The sequence below is a fragment of the Falco rusticolus genome, chromosome 8 (genome assembly GCF_015220075.1).
Source record: "Falco rusticolus isolate bFalRus1 chromosome 8, bFalRus1.pri, whole genome shotgun sequence".
In the NCBI taxonomy this organism is placed as follows: domain Eukaryota; kingdom Metazoa; phylum Chordata; class Aves; order Falconiformes; family Falconidae; genus Falco; species Falco rusticolus.
The window spans coordinates 55,979,280-55,999,553 of record NC_051194.1 but is presented as its reverse complement, the minus strand read 5'-3'; the positions used below and the strand labels follow the sequence as shown (position 1 = coordinate 55,999,553).

At 36.2% G+C, this 20,274-nt stretch overlaps 1 protein-coding gene across 1 annotated transcript in view; it reads right to left on the bottom strand.

The window, feature by feature from the left end:
- SPAG16 (sperm associated antigen 16) overlaps nucleotides 1-20,274 on the bottom strand; it is a 413,429-nt gene that overhangs the window by 164,746 nt on the left and 228,409 nt on the right. Inside the window, exon 13 of the mRNA XM_037397615.1 lies at nucleotides 19,437-19,622. Within this exon, the coding sequence (XP_037253512.1) occupies nucleotides 19,437-19,622 (186 nt within the window). The remainder of the gene's footprint in view (nucleotides 1-19,436; nucleotides 19,623-20,274) is intronic.

The following is a 20,274-nucleotide window of genomic DNA, read 5'->3' as shown; positions in this document are numbered from 1 at the left end:
GTGGACACGTTTCTGAGGAAGCTTTGTAAGGTCATGCAACAACCAGCCTTCAATTTTGTTACAGTGATGTAACTGTAACAGTTAAAAGGAGAATCCTTTTAACAAAACCAAATCCTATCACTTTCCCATTATATGGCTTTATCTCCAAAATGTGTTTAAATTAGGCATAGAACTTTTCCAGCCAAGATCAATGGGCAAGTATAGCAAATGGGCTGGCTTAAGACATTAAAATGCCACTTTGGTTTATGCTGTTATAAATGCATCCTATCATGTCTTTACATTTTATGACCTCTATTTTATTTCTAGGTAGCTTCACATATGACACATCCAATTATTCATGTCAAGAATGTAAAACTACCAGTATTTCAGTACAGAGTGCCTACCATCATTTATGACAATGGTTCCCCCCCCCCATTATTTCACTAAATGCAACACATTTTATACGACATTGACATGTGAGGACACTTCCTCTATAAAGTGCATTTGTCTCTGAAAAGATAGATGCCAGTATGATGCTGTCAATATGAGCCACTTTGTTCAATTATTACTTATCTTCAACAAAATGAAGCTCTCTTCAAATTGTGAACATTAATTTGTGGCCTCTTTCAAACTAGTATTTGACACTGAAAATACAGTGCCAAAGTATATGCTACTACTATTTTTGTGAAACTGTAAACATTTATTCTCCAGTATTTATAAACATTTAGAAAGAAAATACAAGTTAAATCTTTCTGTGTGTAATGTATTTTCATACTCAGCACTCACAGGACATTTTAATCTTTACAGTCTGGGTGCTCTGCAAAACAAAGAGCAATCTCCCAATTTAAAAGCAGCTCTAAGTCAGGGTTTCTCTAGCAAGGGTCAGTTTGCAGAGTTATTCCTGAGTTATTAAATCACGTGAAATCACTTTATATTCTTGGTTTCAGATAATTTTAATTGTTACATCTTTTAAATTCACAGTGAGCAGAAGCAGGATTAGACCTTCCTGTCATGACTCGCATCAGAAGCTGCTTTGAGCTTGGCCAGGTAAGGCTGGCTGAATCACACAAGCATGGTGTGTAAGTCCTGCTCCCACTGAAAGCAACACAAGGTTTGCCACTGATGTCAGCAGGAGCAGGATTAGATCCAGGTTTATCACCACAGGAGCTTGACAGCTCACATTTTTGGTCTAGTGCACAGTAAACTGAGTGTGTAAAAGGGAACTGATATCTGAAGTGGTATGGACTTAACAGGTAAGTTCAAGGGTGCAATTCTTCCCCTTCCTCTGTCCTTTTTCCTCCTCCTTCTGCCAAAACCGAAACAAAGGCTTAGCAACTAGGAAGGCTTAGCCAAAGAAGAAAGAACCCCAAACATGATATAAATATTTTATTAATATTTTATAGGTATATAAACAAACATAACTCACTCAGCAAGTTTACAAGTCTGCAATAAAATACTGTTACATCCTTTTCTTAGACCTCCTTGAGAAACATGAGAACTTAGGAGTCATACTTCAAAACGGAGGTTCTGAAATGGATCAAATTGCTTCTTTTAATTAAAAGGACATCAGTCAACTTTAATAGTTACATTTTTGTCTTGCTTGATAAGTTTTGAAAGGCTTCAGCAGTTTATTTTTCAGACCACAGACTTCGCTGAAATTTAGCAAGGTTCTTCTCCCCTTACTTTTCAGAAGCTGAACTAAGCATGGCAGCTTTCCTTTAACACCGATTTATAAAGACTCAACAAAACCACGACCAGCGCTGCTTCAGTTCCTGCTGAAATCAGTAATAAAAACTGAGTGATTTATTAGGTGAACAAATACCACCCTGCTGCAAGTGGGAACTGTAGTCAAAATCCTCTTCTGGCCCTGCTTGTGTAAAGAATACCTTGCACACATAGGACAGGCTTTTGTGCTCACACAGGATGCAACTGCATCTTCAGGTCAGACCCCAGTCTGGACCAAATTTGTCTAACACATACTGCAAGCCCTCCCTTTTAGCAAAACTCTAAGAGAAAACTGAAAGGCAATGCCTGAGCATGACCGGCCCTTAACTTTGGATCCCACTTTATGAGGTCTGAGCGCAGAGTGCTCCCCAGCCCAGTCTAGTCCCACATATTTTGGGGTGCAGTCTTGCAAGCACCACGTAAGAGTTAAAATCTACCTACAGCAGGAATGTGGCCAAAAGCAGGTCCATCATAGTATGCCCATAAACTTGCCCGTAAATCTTTTCTCCAACTCAAAAATACTCCGTGGCACCACCTTCACCAGTGCTACTCAGTCTTACTACGATTTACGCATTTGTGTGCTGCTAACAAGCTACTCAGCCAACAGCAACACCCAAACAGGACAGGAAAGCTATTTTGTTGTGTTGTGTTGGAAATTTATTTCATCTCCAGGGACATTGCCTCCTTACATATTTTGCTGTTCTAAAAATCACTTTGTCCTATTTCTATAACTTGAAAGAGCCTCTCTGGCAAACAATACCCAGAAAGGGAAAACAGAACATACCTGAGACACAAAAAATACAGAAAAGCACATGCAGAACAGAAAAAGAGGTCAGTGCATTACATTAAACGAAGTCTAATAGCTTGAAGTTCAAATTCATCAAGGTCTAATAGTGAGGGACATTTGGACAAAACTCCCCTAATAAATTTATAATTAACCAGCAGAAAGCATTGCTCCAGTCAGATTTCTATTTTACAGTGAAATTAGGTAGCAGCCAAATAATCAAAGTCCTTGAAATAGTGTTCTATAAATGCAGGAGAAAGAGGCTGCAAAACTTCATGCCTTACCTTTGGGAATAAAATGCTTATTTGTCTCAATTCCCAGTAATTTATGTAACGGAATATGTATTACTGGAAAAGCAGCCAATTATAACACCATATTTATTTTTCTGGAAGAACTCTACTATACGTATTTTAGCAGAAGCTGTGTATTTATTGCATGTGTGGAAACTTCCACTACTAGCAAGATACCAATCCGCTTACTAAGACATATCACTGAGGAAAAAATGCTCTCAGACAAAAAAGCACAAAGGCAAAGTTTTAAAACACACTGGTTGCTATGGTGTTGAACACAGACTTGACTGCCTGATGCTAGCCTCAGAAATAATAAGAACCCTTATTTTCTACCATTGATTATTGAGCATGTTTCTGCACAGAGCACATACAGATGTTCGTTGGATTTTGCAGAACAAAAGACTTTCACATGTACCATGTTTGGTTAAACTAGCAAAAGTACACACAAACGAAATAGAAGCAATTACACTATATTCTTTGAGTGATTTGATTACGACTCAAACCCAGGATCTATTTTGATAAACATTGAGAATAATGCTTTATATGATTCTTTTATGAATGAAAAGCGCAAATTACTGAATTAATAATATTCTACTTTGACCTTCACTAGAAGGTGTGAAAAACTAACAGTATATGCCAATAATAACACTTTTTATTGCTGGAAACATGAATGATGAATCTGCTTGTTATTATACTGCAGATTTAGCCTCTTAAATTCTTACACTTCTTTGAACAAGTGAAGTGTTGTGTAAGATGTATTATTTTTTTGTATTATTTTCTGCTTCAAGATAAAGGGGGTTTGGTGTAAAGCTTTTTTTTTTTAAAGGAAAGATAAAACAATAAGGCATAAGCTCTCTACTTAAGAATGGGTTACAGTCTTTTTGTTCTAACTTTCCCCACTAATGCAACGACTTTATATCAATATAATTAAATCTATATAATCACAATGCACACCCAAAGTAAGTTTATCATTGTATCAGAAGAACAATACGCGCAGTTACAAGGTCAGACTGATTTCTAAAGCAATATAGTGATGCTGTAGAATCCTTTACAGATGTGATCTGGAACTAAGCACATCTTTAAATGTAAGTATTTTCTTAAACATTCAGTTGAACCAGAACCAAAAGCCAAATCACTTTGCCAAACATAGCCTAAAAATAGCCACAGAAGTTAGTACCTCTGTAGCTATCTCTGAGACACCAACAAGCAATCATCATGAATTGAAACAACCATTTTTTCATGTGTAGCTGTTCTGGACTGAGTCACGGTAGCAAGGGAAGCCAGAGAAGCCTGAACACCTCAGTGGCACACCACATCCACCCTAACAGTAGAAAAAGGGTTGCGGTTGCCAGGTCTGTCTTCAGGAGGGTGAGGAATACTTTTATAACATTTCAGTTGGTTCCAAGAAGACAACTGCCGAGATTAAAAGTTTTGCTATATAGCGCATACATTTTCATGCCAGATTATAATATATTCTTCATTACCTTTTACTATGTAGGCTCAGTTGAACTCTGTGCCTTGTCAAGGTATCTTTAAAATCTCACTAGTCAACACCCAATCGTTGGCAGCAGCGGGCACTTTTCAGTTCATGGCAACAGCTGTTGCAAAAGCTCATTTTCCATTGAAATTGGGCTCCAAATCAATTTTGACAATTTACTTCAGCTACTTCAGTTTGAACAGAAACATGTTACTTACAATCCAAAATTTTCAGAAGTGAGATGCATTTCTATATGCTTCAACTTTGGATTATTTTTCGTTTGAAAAGGGCCATATTTTCCCAAGGTTAGAATCATGTCAATAAAAATGTCTTTGAAAGTGAGGAGACTGGAGCAAGGTTTAGGCATTTATGTCTAAAATCTGATCTTAAGCATTCTTTTCAAGAACCATCTTGGTCATATACAGCACCTTGGTCTTGCTTATAAATATCAGTAACAGACTGATGTCTGGGAATGGTCCAAAGTATTCTCATCCTGACAGCCTTAGCAATTTGTAATCTATCTCACCCCTGAACTCAGTCAGAAACAATGAATTGTTAACACAACTCTAAGGAACTCAACGTAGGCATTCCAAGAACATCTGCAACATATACCTATGGGATTTGGATCCCTGTAAAATTCATTGGTACCCACTTCTAACATGATACAGGAGCATGCATCCTAGATTCCTCGATCAAATTTCCAAATCTAGGTTTAGTTCTTCCCTCTCCCTCAGGAAAGCCAACACCCATATATTAAACCATCTGTTCACAGCTATAACTTTCTAACTTCTCCATCGAGTCTGACTATGTGCAGAAAGTAAATTCAGTCAGCTGAAGAAAAAAAATTCTGCAGACCAATGGTCACAGCACTCAGAGTGACAAGATCTGAAGTGGTCCCCCTCCAAGGTCAGCTCTTGTATTTCATAGTTATTGAATAAAATGTCATTTCAGTCCTTAGGACAGGAACTAGGACACAATCTTCTCTTCCTCTGAGATGCCTGGATCTCCCTTGCAATATACAGAAAGCATAACCATCTATCCCAGGATTACTGACATCAATCGAGAAGCAAGGTGCACTCTGGTTCAGAAAGGTACATGGTGATGCTTATATTATTTTTGGACTCTAATCCTTGCTCAGCACTTTCTGCAAATCAAGCTTCCTTAAGGGATTTTTTTTGTTGGACGGTTAAAAACAGGAGCACCAGAAATCACTTATTGAAAACCATAGCCTTATTTTATTAAACAATTATCTCTTACTCCCTCAAGGCATATGGGTACTAGATAATCAGATAAGCACAATCTCAGTAATAATAAAATAGATCTAAACCATTTAAGCTGACAATAAACACTGCAGAACTAGTATGAGCATGTTTTCTGCTCAGCAGTTCTGCAGCCGAATAAGCAAAGTCTTGCTCCCTGGTGACAGTGGGTTATCCTCAATTATCATATCAGCTGACATCAGCACTGAACTGGTGTCCTGTTTTCTTAGTCAATATGGAAGCTGCCATGTTTTTATTATTGTTGGCTTGCTTTTTTGCTTTTTTTTTTTTTTTTTTTAATAATCACAAAAAAATGTACAGGTAAAACTTCTGCCTTTTCTGGCTAACCCTGAACAATTAAATCCAGATGTCTCTTAATTAATCCAAGAACTTACTGCTCTTGATTTTGAAAGATAACAGTATACATGGATTTTGATGGATAACTGACAAGTGATTTAATTTTGTGTGTGTGTATATTAACACTTATGTTAGAACTGTTCTATCCAAACAGGTTATTGTACAGTTTTAGGTTTCTGCTGATCAAATTAAATATTGAGGAAAAGGTGAGCCATCTAAACTCAATATTCAGATCTCCTTTACGGTGCATTTCAAGCACCCTGAAGAATTCCTTTGCCATTACTTTAATTCTCTTCCTTTTCATCATTTATTTCACTCTTCTACTTGATTAGGTTAATAGATAAAGAATATGGCATTATATGCACAGCTGCTGACTGGTCACACATAACACAGAAAATGAGAAACGTGACAATGAAAAATAAATTTTGAAATATATTTACACCGGAAGACCAGATAAACTTACTATGTTATATCGCAATGCACATTTTCTGTTGATTCCTGATATCACACTGTGAGGGTGATCTGATCTATTTCTTCCAAAAAATCACCAACAAATGTAAAAGATAACAGCTTTTAACAGGATTTTAAGTCTGTAATGCTATATAACAGCGGATTTAAAAAAAAATGCTACTGTAACACTAAAGCCTAAAATACCTTGCCAAAGCCTATGCTGAGCTCATGCTATAGAGATCTATCATACCATATTCTCTGTAACTTCGTACATTTAGAATGAGATTTCCAAGCTTCCCTGACAATGTAGAGTCTCAGATTCCTATAGATTTTGGGTGCCTAAATAATCAATTAGCTCCTTAGTGGGATTTTCAAAAGAAACAATGTGCCTGCTTCAACAGATTTTTTATCAGCTTTTCAAGCACTTTTAAAGATCCAGCTCTTCATACTTACGAAATGAAGGGAGCCCACCCTCTAACATCTGTTTAGGTGTGAACTTGATTACATGGCTTTACTTTGGCAGAAGCTGACAAGAAGAAGACCTGTTTCACTGAAGAACAAGAAGTGACTCTCTCAGGGCTTCTGTTTGTCAAGAGTTGACATTAGACTGCACGTAGGATGACCTAACTTTTCACTGTTTCTAAAACAAAATTCTTGCCTTCCTTCCAAAAAACCCAAACTGTTGTAAATCTACTGACAAAAGGGAAAAAACTGAAACAAGAACTATATAGGAGATCAGCAAAATAAATCTAGAGGACTCAACTATACCCACACGTTTTTTATAAAACTGACTTAATTCAGCTATCAGCCCTCTAAAAAAAAACACCAAACACTCCCCCCTCAAAAAAAACCAACAAACCACCAACCCAAACACCCAAACAAACAAAACCTCCACCATTAATTATACCTCAGAATCCATTTGCTGCTTCAATTTATAGTGATGAAATGCCATATAGGGTGGAGAAAGCAGTACCAGCACTTTATAATTTAATTTCACCAGCTTCTTAATTTTTTTTTAATAAGATTAAACTGACATCTTCATACCTTAATGCCAACCCATATTCAGGAAGACTCATGTAACCAACATGAATAATTTACACTGATCAATGCACACATCAAGGGCCTTCTGCAAGTTATGTTCCCTGAACATCACATACAAATGCATGAGGCACCAGAACTATACACACACCATGAACAATTCTACCAGAATCTGTCTTAATGATTTCTTATATATGAAAGAAAAGGCCTTTACCAAAAAAGTCAGATAAAGAAAAACCTACAGTCTCAAATTCAAAAATGCAATGACAAGTGACTGTTAGAGGCCCCTCTTTATTTATTACTGCATTACAAACCAGGAACTTTAGTTGTTCTCATTTTTCAAATGAAAAACTATTAAAAAACCCACAACCAACAACAACAAAAACCCAAGAACAGTCAAGCTGCAACAGTGCAAAGAACCATGAGAGCCTCGGCCAGTACTGTGGCATTGTAAACTAGTATGTAGTTACATGGAATATTAATGGATAGGTTTAACCTACAGTGTGCATATTCACTGCATAAAAAGCAGCAGTACTCTTGTCTTATGTTAGTTTATTTTCTCCCATATCTTAAATTTACTGAAATTGTTTTAGACCTATTAAATGAACAAATCCTTTTTGAAAACAGTACAACATGGCTGAAATGCAATAAATATAAGCACTTTAATATTTAAGTGAGGAAAATGAATTTCAGTGTGTTTCCAAATTGGTTTTCTTCAGTGCAGAGTTTCTTTATTTGTCCAAATAAAATGGATTTGAGTGGGTGGCAGCTTTAAGGAGATATGCAGCACTGTTCAATGGCTTTGTGAACTTGGAAAGATATTATGAATAATGGATTTGCTGTGCTCTTAGACACAGAGGCACAACAAAAACAATATCATTCTAGGTTCTCTAATAAGCAGCTGCTGGAGTAAGGAATAAAAAGCCTAGCCTACTGATTTAAGCTACAGGTGCTAGCATTTTTGTTCAGATGATTGTAGCAAACTATGGGACTGGTTCTGTTTTTTCAGCAGGAAAACTACTCAAACAGAGTGTGAGGGGCTAAATTCCCAAGGATACCTCCTACCACTCTGATTTGCTGCTTTCTACTTACAAGCCCATTTTTGTATTATACACCACGCCCTCTCTCCCCAAAAAGAGCTGAAAAAGGGCTGTATTTCCCTCTGTCAACAGCTGGAGGAAAAGGATAACTTCAAACATATGCACAAAATATAAAAGTACTGCTTTAGTTTCCTCCTCTTACAGATCTGAAAATATATCTCCCTTCTCAAGGGGAGAAAGTCTTTTGCTTCATTTAGTAATTAATTTTAAATACTTAAATTTCATCAGCAAATCATTCACACTCAAGCATGAATGGAAACAACATCCAATATAAATAGATTTGACTAAAATAAATTTGAGAAGTGTACCTCTCAGTTCTTTTGAAAAGAATCGGGGGTCTGAGAGAAAATAAGCACATTTTGGGAAGTATAATCCATTCCTAACAGTGTACAAGTTATCAATGCTCAGCACCACAGACACGTCTGAGTAGGAGGAGGTAGGCTATTTACCTATTGAGGTGAGATGACCTTATCCTCATTTTCTTCCCTAATTTGCAAATACAAAACCTGTTCACTTTACACACACAGGCACATAAAGTAGTTCCTGATATTAGTATGTCTAAAAGCGTATTGAAGAGAAGTTCAGTCATCAGGATCTAAGATTCTGGTCCCAAAACTCCAGCTGCCATATTTGATTCAGTACTTGCAAGGTTTTAATACTGGTACTGTAATTCTAGAAGTTGTGACACCTTCTTATCCTGTTGGTAAACATATCTCCAGCAAGTGACTATTAAAATCTCCAGTTGCACATAGTAAAGCTTAGTTTATACAACTGTTGTAGGTGCTGAATACATAACCAAATTATTGTGAAGCCATGTGTGATAACCTGATAAGGATTACTTAAAAGGTTGACACACTTATTATTAGGTTTTCATCAACCGGCAGTGCTAGCTGCTAACTTCATACTTCATGTTGCATACTGCATCCTCAAGCCCTTATTTTCATCTTTACCCTCCAAACACAGCTCAGATCTGTATTACTATGAAGCAAACTCTGATATGAAAAAAAAAATATCTATGAAAAGGGCTTTTAAATCATCAGAACGTAACTGCAGAAGATCATGTATAGCATTTTTACTTTTTTTTTTTAGAACTTCAGAGGAGAGATACAAGTATAACTTCAGCTATGTTCACATTGTGCAGCTAACTGGCATGCCCTTTATGCAACAGAAATGGTCCATGACTATCTGCTCTGTGTCAAATAATTCACAAATTTTGTTGACATTTTACTGTAGTCTTAATATTAAGACTTCATTATCTAGAATTTTTGTTTTGGTGCCAGAAATAGGTCTGAAAGAGATACTAAAATACAAAGAAATTCATTGGTTTTGGATCAGCTGGATAATTCCAATACATATTTAACAGGTTTCCCACAGATACACATGCCTTTGCAGGCTGTGAGTTCAATAAATAGATGCATAAAAATCGTCTTTCAGAAGGTGAACTGATTCCTAGCTGGGAATGATATTGGCTAGTCTAAAATGAGATTTTTGCATGAAGTTGTGTCTCAGTTGACATCAGAAAACCTACTTTGAATATTGGAAGTGCAGAAGGGAAATTGCCAAAATTTTTGTTTTCTTCACCCTGATCTTCATGTTCATCAAGGCACCCCCACTCCACCCCCACATTTTTTTCATGAGAAGCGTCAGACTAGCTATGTAAACAGTTCAAAGACTTGGCCACCTGTATCATGTGGATATAAAGTTTATAGCTCTTTCAAAGTGTGCTCTGAAGATTCTGAGATCTGGCTCAAAGAAAAAATCCACACAGGGTACCAAAGACATTGTATTGTATGTATGGGGTCCTACCATTTAGGGAAATTTAAGATTTAGGAGAGAAATTAGCTCCAAGTTTTTGAAAACTGTCACTGAGAAAAGAAACCACTGTTGGGCTGAAAATGGTATTAATTCACATTTTAAGAAGATACAAATAAAATTCAATGTCTTCCAACTTCAATAAAAGACCCAGGAGACCCTTTTTGTACATAAGAAGTCATTGCTTAAGGATTAAGATTAACTTGTATTCATATTCCAGCTAAAGCTAATCAAATATGAATATAGTTTGCTTTAAGAGGATACATACAGTTAAACAACTAGTGTTTCAGCATTTGGGAGAGAAAATGATCTGGTAACACAAGATTTTGTGTAAAGTCTGAACCCTTAAAAAAAAATGAAGGAAGAAAAACCAAAAAGAAAACAAATCCCAAAAGCATCACACATGCACATCTCTGAAGACTGCCTGGAGCCAGAGGACAAGAATTCAAACAGGAATTCATATATGTAAGGGCACAGAATCATAGAATGGTTTGGGTTGGAAGAGACCTTAAAGATGACCAAGTTCCTATTGTCCTGCCCCGGGCAGGGCCACCTTCCACCAGCCCAGGTTGCTCCAAGCCCCATCCAGCCTGGCCCTGAGCACTCCCAGGGATGGGGCAGCCACAGCTGCTCTGCGCAACCAGTTTCAGTGCCTCACTGCTCTCGTAGTGGCATCCATTAGAGCAGACTTTCATTTTGAAATCAAATGACCAACTCATCTAATTTCAAACTAGAAGACAGCAGCTAAAAAACAGTTCAACGTTCAGGTGGATATGCCTATCAAAGTACTGCTGCTTATAAACAGTAAGATGTATTCCTGTTCTTGTTAATTCACTGGCAATACAAGCAGGGAAACAATCTGCAATTACTTGTCTTACAGCACACTGATTTTGGGTAGCAGTACCCCACTTTAACATGTATCACAGACTACACATGTAATATTTGCACTAACTGGTACTAACAGGATATGGTTGTGATGACTGAAATACATCATTTTAATGAACTGTTGTCTTCACTGAATTCTGTAATAGTATCTGACAGCTTTCACTGTTGTATGAGTTACCCTCTGTTGGTACAATTAATTTCTGTTTTGGTTGAGATATTGTAAGACAATATTTCTAGGAAAACAGGTGAGGTAAAGAAAAGGTTGCCAGCAACAAATGAATGTAACATGAAGGAGAAAGAAAACAGGATAATGAGCCTGGATATGTAGTGAAAAACTATGCTATAACTTAAAATGTGCTCAGTGTCTGCAGTGCTGATTCCTTGCATTTGAATACTGAAAGTAGGACAGCAGAAACACCCTGTCAAGATCTGAACAATATTTTGCAGAAGCCATGGTTACAACACTTACACACTTGCAAGTAAAACAAAGAAATCAACTTGCACATTGTCAAAGGGAGGAAAAAAAACCACCCTGAGCCTACTATACTATACACAAAGTAGACTGTTTTCTGGACCTGCCAGCTGATTTGGTTAGGATTTGATGGAAGAAACCCAAGTATTACCTTCATAATTCATCCTGCTCTTGAACCAGATGTCAGAGAATCTAGGAGACATTTTGACAAGTAAGGTAAACCAAGTAGAAAGGTGTCCAGCTTAGAGAAGATCACATTACTTTAGCAGTTCAAACAAATCAAGCATTCTGCTGTCCAACAGGAATCTCTCAGCCAGCTATACATGATTTAGGAAATTTGTGCATTCCTGGGCTGACAGAGGGCAACTGGAACTTAAAAAAACAACTGCATGTATTATGTTTTTCCAAGATATATTGGACGCTGAAATAATGGAAGAAAGAAAACTGTTAATATAAGAAAAGGATACATGCTTTTATGGAAATCAAGTGCAACTTTCCCTGCTATCTTTCCATAAAAGATGATGGAAATCTTATGTAGGTAACTGACTGCAGAGTTCAGATAAGCCTACCAGAAATATGTGAAGAGATGAGAACTCAGACATCTTAGGAAGCAGCTTCATTCAGCACGCCTAGTTTTAAAAAAAATAAAGTAGTAAATCGATTTTTTACCCCTTCTCTTAACCATAAAGTGCTGTACTTTTCAAGACCTGTAGCAGAAACCAGAAAGCAAAGCTCTAAATTTCTCTTTTCAAACTTTTGAAAAAAAAAAGTAAAAATATTTTTGATATTTAAAAAAATATTGTCATTTTAATTACCAAGAAATTAAAATATGCTTCTTATGTACAAGATAAACTACCATGGACAATTCCAGTAAAACCCACAGAGAACATCATCTAGACCTGTAGCCAACAACCACCAACACAAACATTTCAGCAGAAGCTGAATGGACACAGTTCCTGTCACATTTAACGTGGTAATTCCATGGTGACAAGCTTCTACTGTGTCACAAAAGGTAGTTAGTTTGTCACAAAGTGTAAAGGCTGACAGACTTTGTAATATCACTAACAACATATGCTTTAATTTTTTTAAGTATATGTGTGCTTTGAACATTGCTATGCAACTGCAAACAAGTCCAGCATTGCTTTATCACTGCAACATTTAAGTGATAGAGAAATAATAATCATATAAACATTTCTCATGAATCTATATTACTCCTGAAAATCCAATTCTGATTTTGCTTCTTCTCAGCCAGTAAGAAAGTTTGAAAATTCGACATTTTTTTAATGTTACCAAGGAATGGGAAGTTACGTTTTTAATGGTGCCAGCTACTTCAGTAGTAACTCACTATATGGCCTTGACTAAAGCACTTCACCTCTTTGCTTAGTTTCACCAAATGTAAATAATTGTATTGCTTGCCCAGTTTAGGCATTCCCTGGGCATTAGGTAAGGCTCCTCAAGGTTTTTTTGACTTGCAAATATGTGGCTATATTAAACATTTTTCATTATTAATGCCTGTTGTCTTGTACTAACTCTGTAACGAGGTAAATGAGTATACAATATGGAGTTCAAGCTATACTTCTTGATTAAGTTTTGTGCTTCAAGATTCATCTTTTTCAGTGTTATAAAGATTAAGCCATATTTTCCCCTTAACTGAACAGCTATGCTTTGGATATAATTTTTTCCCTGATAATTCACATCTTCAAATTGATTTTTACAATTGGCTCTCTGGGAATTCTAACAACTAGGTTTTAGACTTCCTTGGTCCTGAAAAATGTGTTATGGAACTCCAGCATAATTACAAATTCAGAGACTTGGGCATAGGCCTCATTTTGATTTGAGGGATTAATAGCAGGTTGTCTCTACAGTACTCCTCAGAGGATTCCAAAGGAAATTCTCCTCTATCAAAATGGCAAACATTTCCTGATGTGCTGTCAAGACAGACATTACAAACTACCCAAAGATGGTCCTTCCACATTTCCTCTGAGTTCTTCTACCTGCCTTCTCATTTCCTGGAGAACATTTGTCTTTTCTGAAAATAGATCAGCTTCACTTTTACTGGAATCAATTAAACGTGGTATCTGGCCAGAAGAGCTTGTGGCTTCTATCCCACTGAAAAGTGAGTCAGATAAGTGTCATCTGAAAAGGGGTTATTTTTGACAAGGACTGGTTACACGCCCTCATTCTGATTCCAAATGTGCAAGTGTGGCTCCATTTTGAAGCTAGACAATCTTTATGAGTTTCTTTAAAGGAGATTTTATTGAGTCCTGACTACAAATCTGATAGTAAATATTTAATTTAAAAGCTGCCCATTGCCTAAAAGAAAAGGAAGAAAAAGAAACAGAGTAGGAATGTAAAAGATGCTAGAACTTACACTAAACTCTATGCCTTTTCACATTGCTCTGATGGTACAGAGCAACTAGCTTGACTAACCAATTTGGCAATTCAAGTAACATAAAGTAACTTCTTTATTGAGACTAAAGCAAAAAAATCACAACCAAAACTATAATAACAGTTTTAAATCAAGTTAATCATATCTTGCACTGCACATTGTCAAGATGGTTAATACTGAAAATGTGCAGCAGCAGCATTGCATGGTATCATTCCATAGAAGGCTATAGTTGATTAGAGGCTTTGCATTAAACAAAATCATCCTTGCTTAATTTCTTTGAAAGGTATACTAACCCTAAATTTCCCAAAATTAAAATGCATCTTATCAAGTGGAGAGAAGTTGTAACAAAAACTAAGCATCTTAATGTAGGCTTAAGAACAAAAGAATGAGTTCTTTAAATAAACTAGGAATTAATTTGTCTTACACATCTGTCACTAAAGAAATTAAATTCCCCAGTCTCGCTGTAGAAAAGCAAAAGGTGTCAATGATTATTTTTGTGTAGATTTGGAAATAAGATACATTAATACCTTACAAACAAGATACTGTATTGGTGGTTGTACAGGATAATGAACAATGATCATGATAGATAGTTACTTTTAAAATTTGCACCTGAACAAATGTACCAAAGGGTACTAGTAATCACTGAGGACTGATATAAACAATTACATTTTTTAGAATTTTAAATAAAATTTTGATTATGGGACAAATTTCAGGGAGCTAGACAAAAGTTACTGTGTTAAACGAAAACAAATAAGTGGTGGGTTAAAAATTAGCAAACAGAAAGCAGCAATGGCTCCAATTTGCAAACATTTATTCACCCTAAGGTCTGATGCAGGACAGTACAGAATTGCACTTCCCTGTGCCATAATTCCACCATATTTTGCACTACTGAAAGAAACCAGAGAAAAATGGCAAACTGGTCCAATGACTATATAATGGATAAAGTGGATAAAAAAAATAATTCTGAATGTTCTGACTTTGGTGCAAATAATTCTCAAGCTTAAAGTACAAAGAAAAATGTCTGCATTTAACATACAGTCTACAGCATATGTCTGCAAAACTAAATAACCGCCTGTGTTTACATGAGATATATGATGTTCAGTTTGATTTGCATATCAGAGATCAGGCTGTAAATCTCTGATGATATTTATTTACAGTTGGATAATTGAAATTAATCCTGCCAAAATGACTTTGACAGTCCCGAATTTATGGTCTGAGAAAACAATCCTGGAACTGTTTGCTGAGCTATTAACATGGCTGGCTATATATTTTCAATCTGAGCTACATTGCTGAATAAAAACCTGTTCACAAATTATAAGTGTCTTCCATTCTTCCCCTATTTCGTATTCAATTTGCTTGCTATAATCATTAAGAAGTTTCACGTTTTCAAGTAACCTTGACGATAGCAGATATGTCTATGCTTGCTGGTTTTGGGGTTTTTATTTTTCTAACCATGGCAGGTACGTTAGTTAACTTTCTCTCCCCGCACTCATGATGTTAGGCCAATTTCTTTTTAATTTCCTGTAAAAACTGCCAATTCTCCCAGCACAAAGCATCAAGAAGTTCCAGCACTGGAACTCAGACTCTCCCAGATCCTCCAGTAACTTGGATCATGGGTGCATCTCAGCATGTGTCTGTCTTCAGGGAAGAAGCATGGGTTCTTGGATTTTTGTTTATTTGCTTGTTTTCTGATTTGTGTTTTAAACTCAGATTGTATCTTTCAATAGAAAGTTGTCAAGGAGAACATTGTTAACTACAATGCTACCTCATATTATCCTCCTGGTAGGAATGCCCTTTGTGGCTAGATATATGACAGAAATTTCCAACATACACAAAAGAAAAATGCTTGTGAATAATATCTATATAAAAAAAGTAAGATTCAGCAGGTAGTTTCACCTTCTAATAAAACAAAATTCAAACAATTAGCAGACTGAATTTTCTTATCATTGGCAAAGAATTACATAATCTATTAAAACCGTTTGCAACCATTTCCTATTCAAGAGATGTTGCACCTTGTATTCTTCAGATTCCAATAATGCATTTAATGATTGTGAAAGTTGCACCCTGGCTTTTAGCGCTAAAAGATAGCAAACAGCTTCCCCACTTTCTTGATACCAAGTTTTCAGCCACAGAGAATTCTGTTGTAGGTATTTCAGAAGCTATGTTTATAGATAAAAATTAAGTTTCTAGTATATAAAAGCAGCTTATCGAAGTCTGGAAATAAAAAATGACTGCCAACCATTACAGAAATGTATGTATTTACATCCATAGCATTTATTTACAATAGATCTCTTTTAGAAAGGTGGCAACGATAGTCTTGCTATTCATCTTGCTTTCTTTCTCCAGCCTCCCTACAATATACTGCTTTCCAGGACCATTCAATCTGAAAGCAGGCATCCATCCAAATATGTAATATTAAGGAAGACAGACAGCTATCATTTATAAAATGTTAATTCCTTATTAGTGGAAAGAATAAATCACTAGATTAAGCAGAATTACTGTGATCACTGATTATTACCCTACCACAAGTATGTTATCTTGTGCTCTGTCCCCTGTTCAGAGCTTGTGTCAATTGGCAGACAAGCAGTCAAATGGAGAGAGAAGACTCTAAAGATGACAACTAGATAAGCACATGTTATTGGAGGATGGGAAGGAAAAAAAAATTCTAAGCATCAAAAACCCTTGTGGAAAGCCTGCTCCACCTTCTCATTTTGCTGCACACACCCAGACTGTGAAGGAGTTTACATATTTATACGGTGCCCAGCACAGCTGGCTTCATTTGTATCAGAGAACTCCAGGCACATAACAAATTTACAGGTGACACTCTGGGAAACATCTAGGATTAGCGTTGCCAAACTCAGCCAATTAGTTTGGCAATTAGTACCGCCAAACGAAAATACGCTGCAGGTTCTTTTGTATAGCATTTCTGTATATATGCATCAGCAAATTAACAACCCAGACTGGAAACTACCAGCCTGATTAACCTGCCAATAGCTTTCCCTTATTTCCACATACTCTGCACGGGTTGATTTTTCACTTGAATTAGTCAGCCTGGGCATAAGGATCAATTGCAGCTGAGTGTCCTGCAGAATTAGGTCTTCAGGCATTATGGCTCAAACCTGAAAGGCATGTCTTGTGATCATCAAATCCCTTTTTACAGAAGCTCTTCAAGAGCATCTTTTTTTCCCCCATTGTACTCATTTTATACTGAACTAAGTGCATACATCACATATCTTACAAATTGATCTAAACAGCACTCTATTGTCTTTTGGACTTAGGTAATGTAACGTAAACAAACACACAGGCTTTTATTGTGAACAGACTGAAAGCCTACCAGTGAGGACTCCAAGTGAGGCTTTTTTATTTCATACTCTGAAAACTCCTCTATTTTAAGTTTACTACACCACATTTTTATGCCACCTCCTGCTCCCTTTAGCCACTGAGATTTTTGCATGGCATAAGGTTTCAATAACTATATGCCAATAACTAGCCTTTCACACCATGGCTGTGCTCCTTACTCTCTTACTTTCAAATGCAAAATGCACATCTGATACACTGAAGGTAGAAATGAGAGTTGATAATGAGTATGAGTGGGAGGCATGGGTTGGTGATGAAGATTTGCTTTGATTCCTCTGACTACAAAAGCTTCCTCGGTAGAGAAGATATTTTAAAGTGTCTAAACAAAAGCTTTGTCAATGCAAATTCAAAACCATTCTGACATAAAATTAAAGCTATTCTTAGTATTATTTCTTAAAGGCCATGAATATGTCATAAAAGATGATCAAAGTATTAAATCCTACAACAGGTTAAGAAAAGAGGCCATGATTTCCAGTGTTTTCATTTCTAAGCCAAACACTGACCATTAATTCTTATTACTGATAGTAATGCTGAAAGCATCATCTGTTATCAGAACTGGCTGACAATTGCTGTTATAAAACCCACTTCTCAGTTGTCTCAAACTTTGCCAGACTTTAACTGCTTTGTCCATGATTTTATAAAAAATGAATATTTGTTTCAAGCTTTTGTTTTAAGTAGCTGCTCTCAGCTTAGCCAAAATAATTGAAAAAATTCAGGAAAGGATATGTTGCTTATCCCATTTTGAAAACAATGTTTTTATTATTTAATGCTTCCTCAATGCATGATTTGAAAGCAAGACTGAAAATCTGATACTGCCAGAGTTTCAGTTAGCTCTCAAAAAAATCTGGCTGAATTACAACATTTTGAAAAGTCTCAACTCATACATGTTTATCAGAGAAGTACTTCACTTTTTACAACAAACCCCTCAATGCTCCCGCTTCACCAAGCATACTCCTGAAATAGTTCTCTGTGTCTCAGTTGCAGGGCTCACTGCAATTGCAGCAGACTGGGAGGGATCTAGGCAAAAGGAATGAAATGAAGAAACTCTCCCTTGCTTTTTCAGTGAAGCTTCTTCACCTGCAGTGGCCAATAAGCTTGAAGGAGTATTTCACCTCATTCAAATGCAAAAGAAGAAGGTGAGAGGAAATGGAAAAATCAATTAGAATTGGATAATAAAGAATCAGGGAAAACACCCATGAGACTGCAGACTCGTCTGCGGACTGATGATATTCAGTTAAAAATCAGACCTAGTACAATAAGTACAGTGGTGTCAGTAACACTACTCCTAAGCCACTCAGGGGTCTAGAAGGTGTCCTGGTTTTGGCTGGGATAAAGTTAATTTTCTTCTTAGTAGCTGGTGCAATGCTGTGTCTTGGACAGGAACATGGCAAAGAAACAGTTTGGTGGGCAAAGAAAAAAAATCCATTCCTTTCCTTTAAGTTGTAAATTAAGCAAAATACGTTACCTCAAATATAACCAAAGAAAGTTGAAGAACTAATAATTAATTGGTCAGCAGGAATATACTTATATTATACAAACACCTTCATTAAATTCATTTGCCTGGATAATAAAGAAAATTAAGAGGTATATGTTGATTTATTAATCAGGAGCCACCTTGACAAAACATATATAATGAATAAAATAAATCTCGACTTGTCCAACCTTAAAGTGTGTTGTATACTCATGAGCTAGAAATAGTACACAGAAAACTTACTTAAATTTTTGTTCAGTTACTTATTTAAATTAAATATTGAAATTCCACAAAGCTCTGACCTTAAGAAAACTACCACCACAGAATAACAGATGTCAAATGAAAGCAAATACTTTTTTTGGCACTATCTTAAATTAAGTCCCTTCAGGCTCCCTTTTTAGCAATGCCTTTATCTAGCAAATCACATCAAAGCCTGTTTTTTGCACTACTCCCTTTAATTTATCTATGTTCTTAAAGTGAAGTCCACAACTTGATGCTAGACATCTCTCTCTCACTGGGCTAAAACATAAACCAGTGCTTATTAAGTAAAGCTATCAATCAGCTAATAAAGAATCTCCAGTAACTCCATACCTGTTAACATCCCATATTTTACTTGTCTTGTCCATGGAGGCAGAAGCCACAAAATCACCACATGAATGCCATGAGCAGTCCCATACAGCGTGGGTATGTCCTTCTAAAGTCAGAATGCATCCATGTTTTGAAAAGTCCCATATCCGCACTGTAGTATCCCTACTTGAAGTGACCAGCTGGGTACCACTGTTACAAGGAATGAAAAAGAGTAGCTTTTAGCAGGGCCATATATGATTTTTTTTCAAAGTACACAGAAAAATAATTTAACTATGTTTATAAAGTCAGGTTAAGTAGCAACTGTTGATTTTTCATTAAAATACACATGAACAAAAAATCATGTTTGAAAACATTCATATTTTTACAGTTTTCTGACATACCATATATGAAGCAGTCATGTATTAAATACACTATCAAAAGAAAAGAAAAGGGGATATGAAGTAGCTGTCTTCCATGGAAAAATAAATATGGGTTCTAAAAATTACATTCTTACTTTTTGTAGTCTGTTTATGAGTTTATCGGTAAAATAACTTAAACCCAGAGAACTGCTTTCAAAATAGAATAAAATAGCTTCAGGGAAGAATATTTTCTTATTCCCAAATCCATACCATTTTCTACATATAAATTATTATTTAAGCATCATAATTTTGTCTCTTCTGCTTCAGTATAAACACTAACACATTCACTACCTCTTGGGGTCATTGATATATTAATGAAAAATACAGAGTTCAACTCGGATTTTTTGGCCATATCTTCAGATATAAACTAGTATGGGTTTATTTCATTTAAAGCATAGACTTAGGGCTTCAGACTAAAAGTCATCTGGCTCAGTAATGTTATA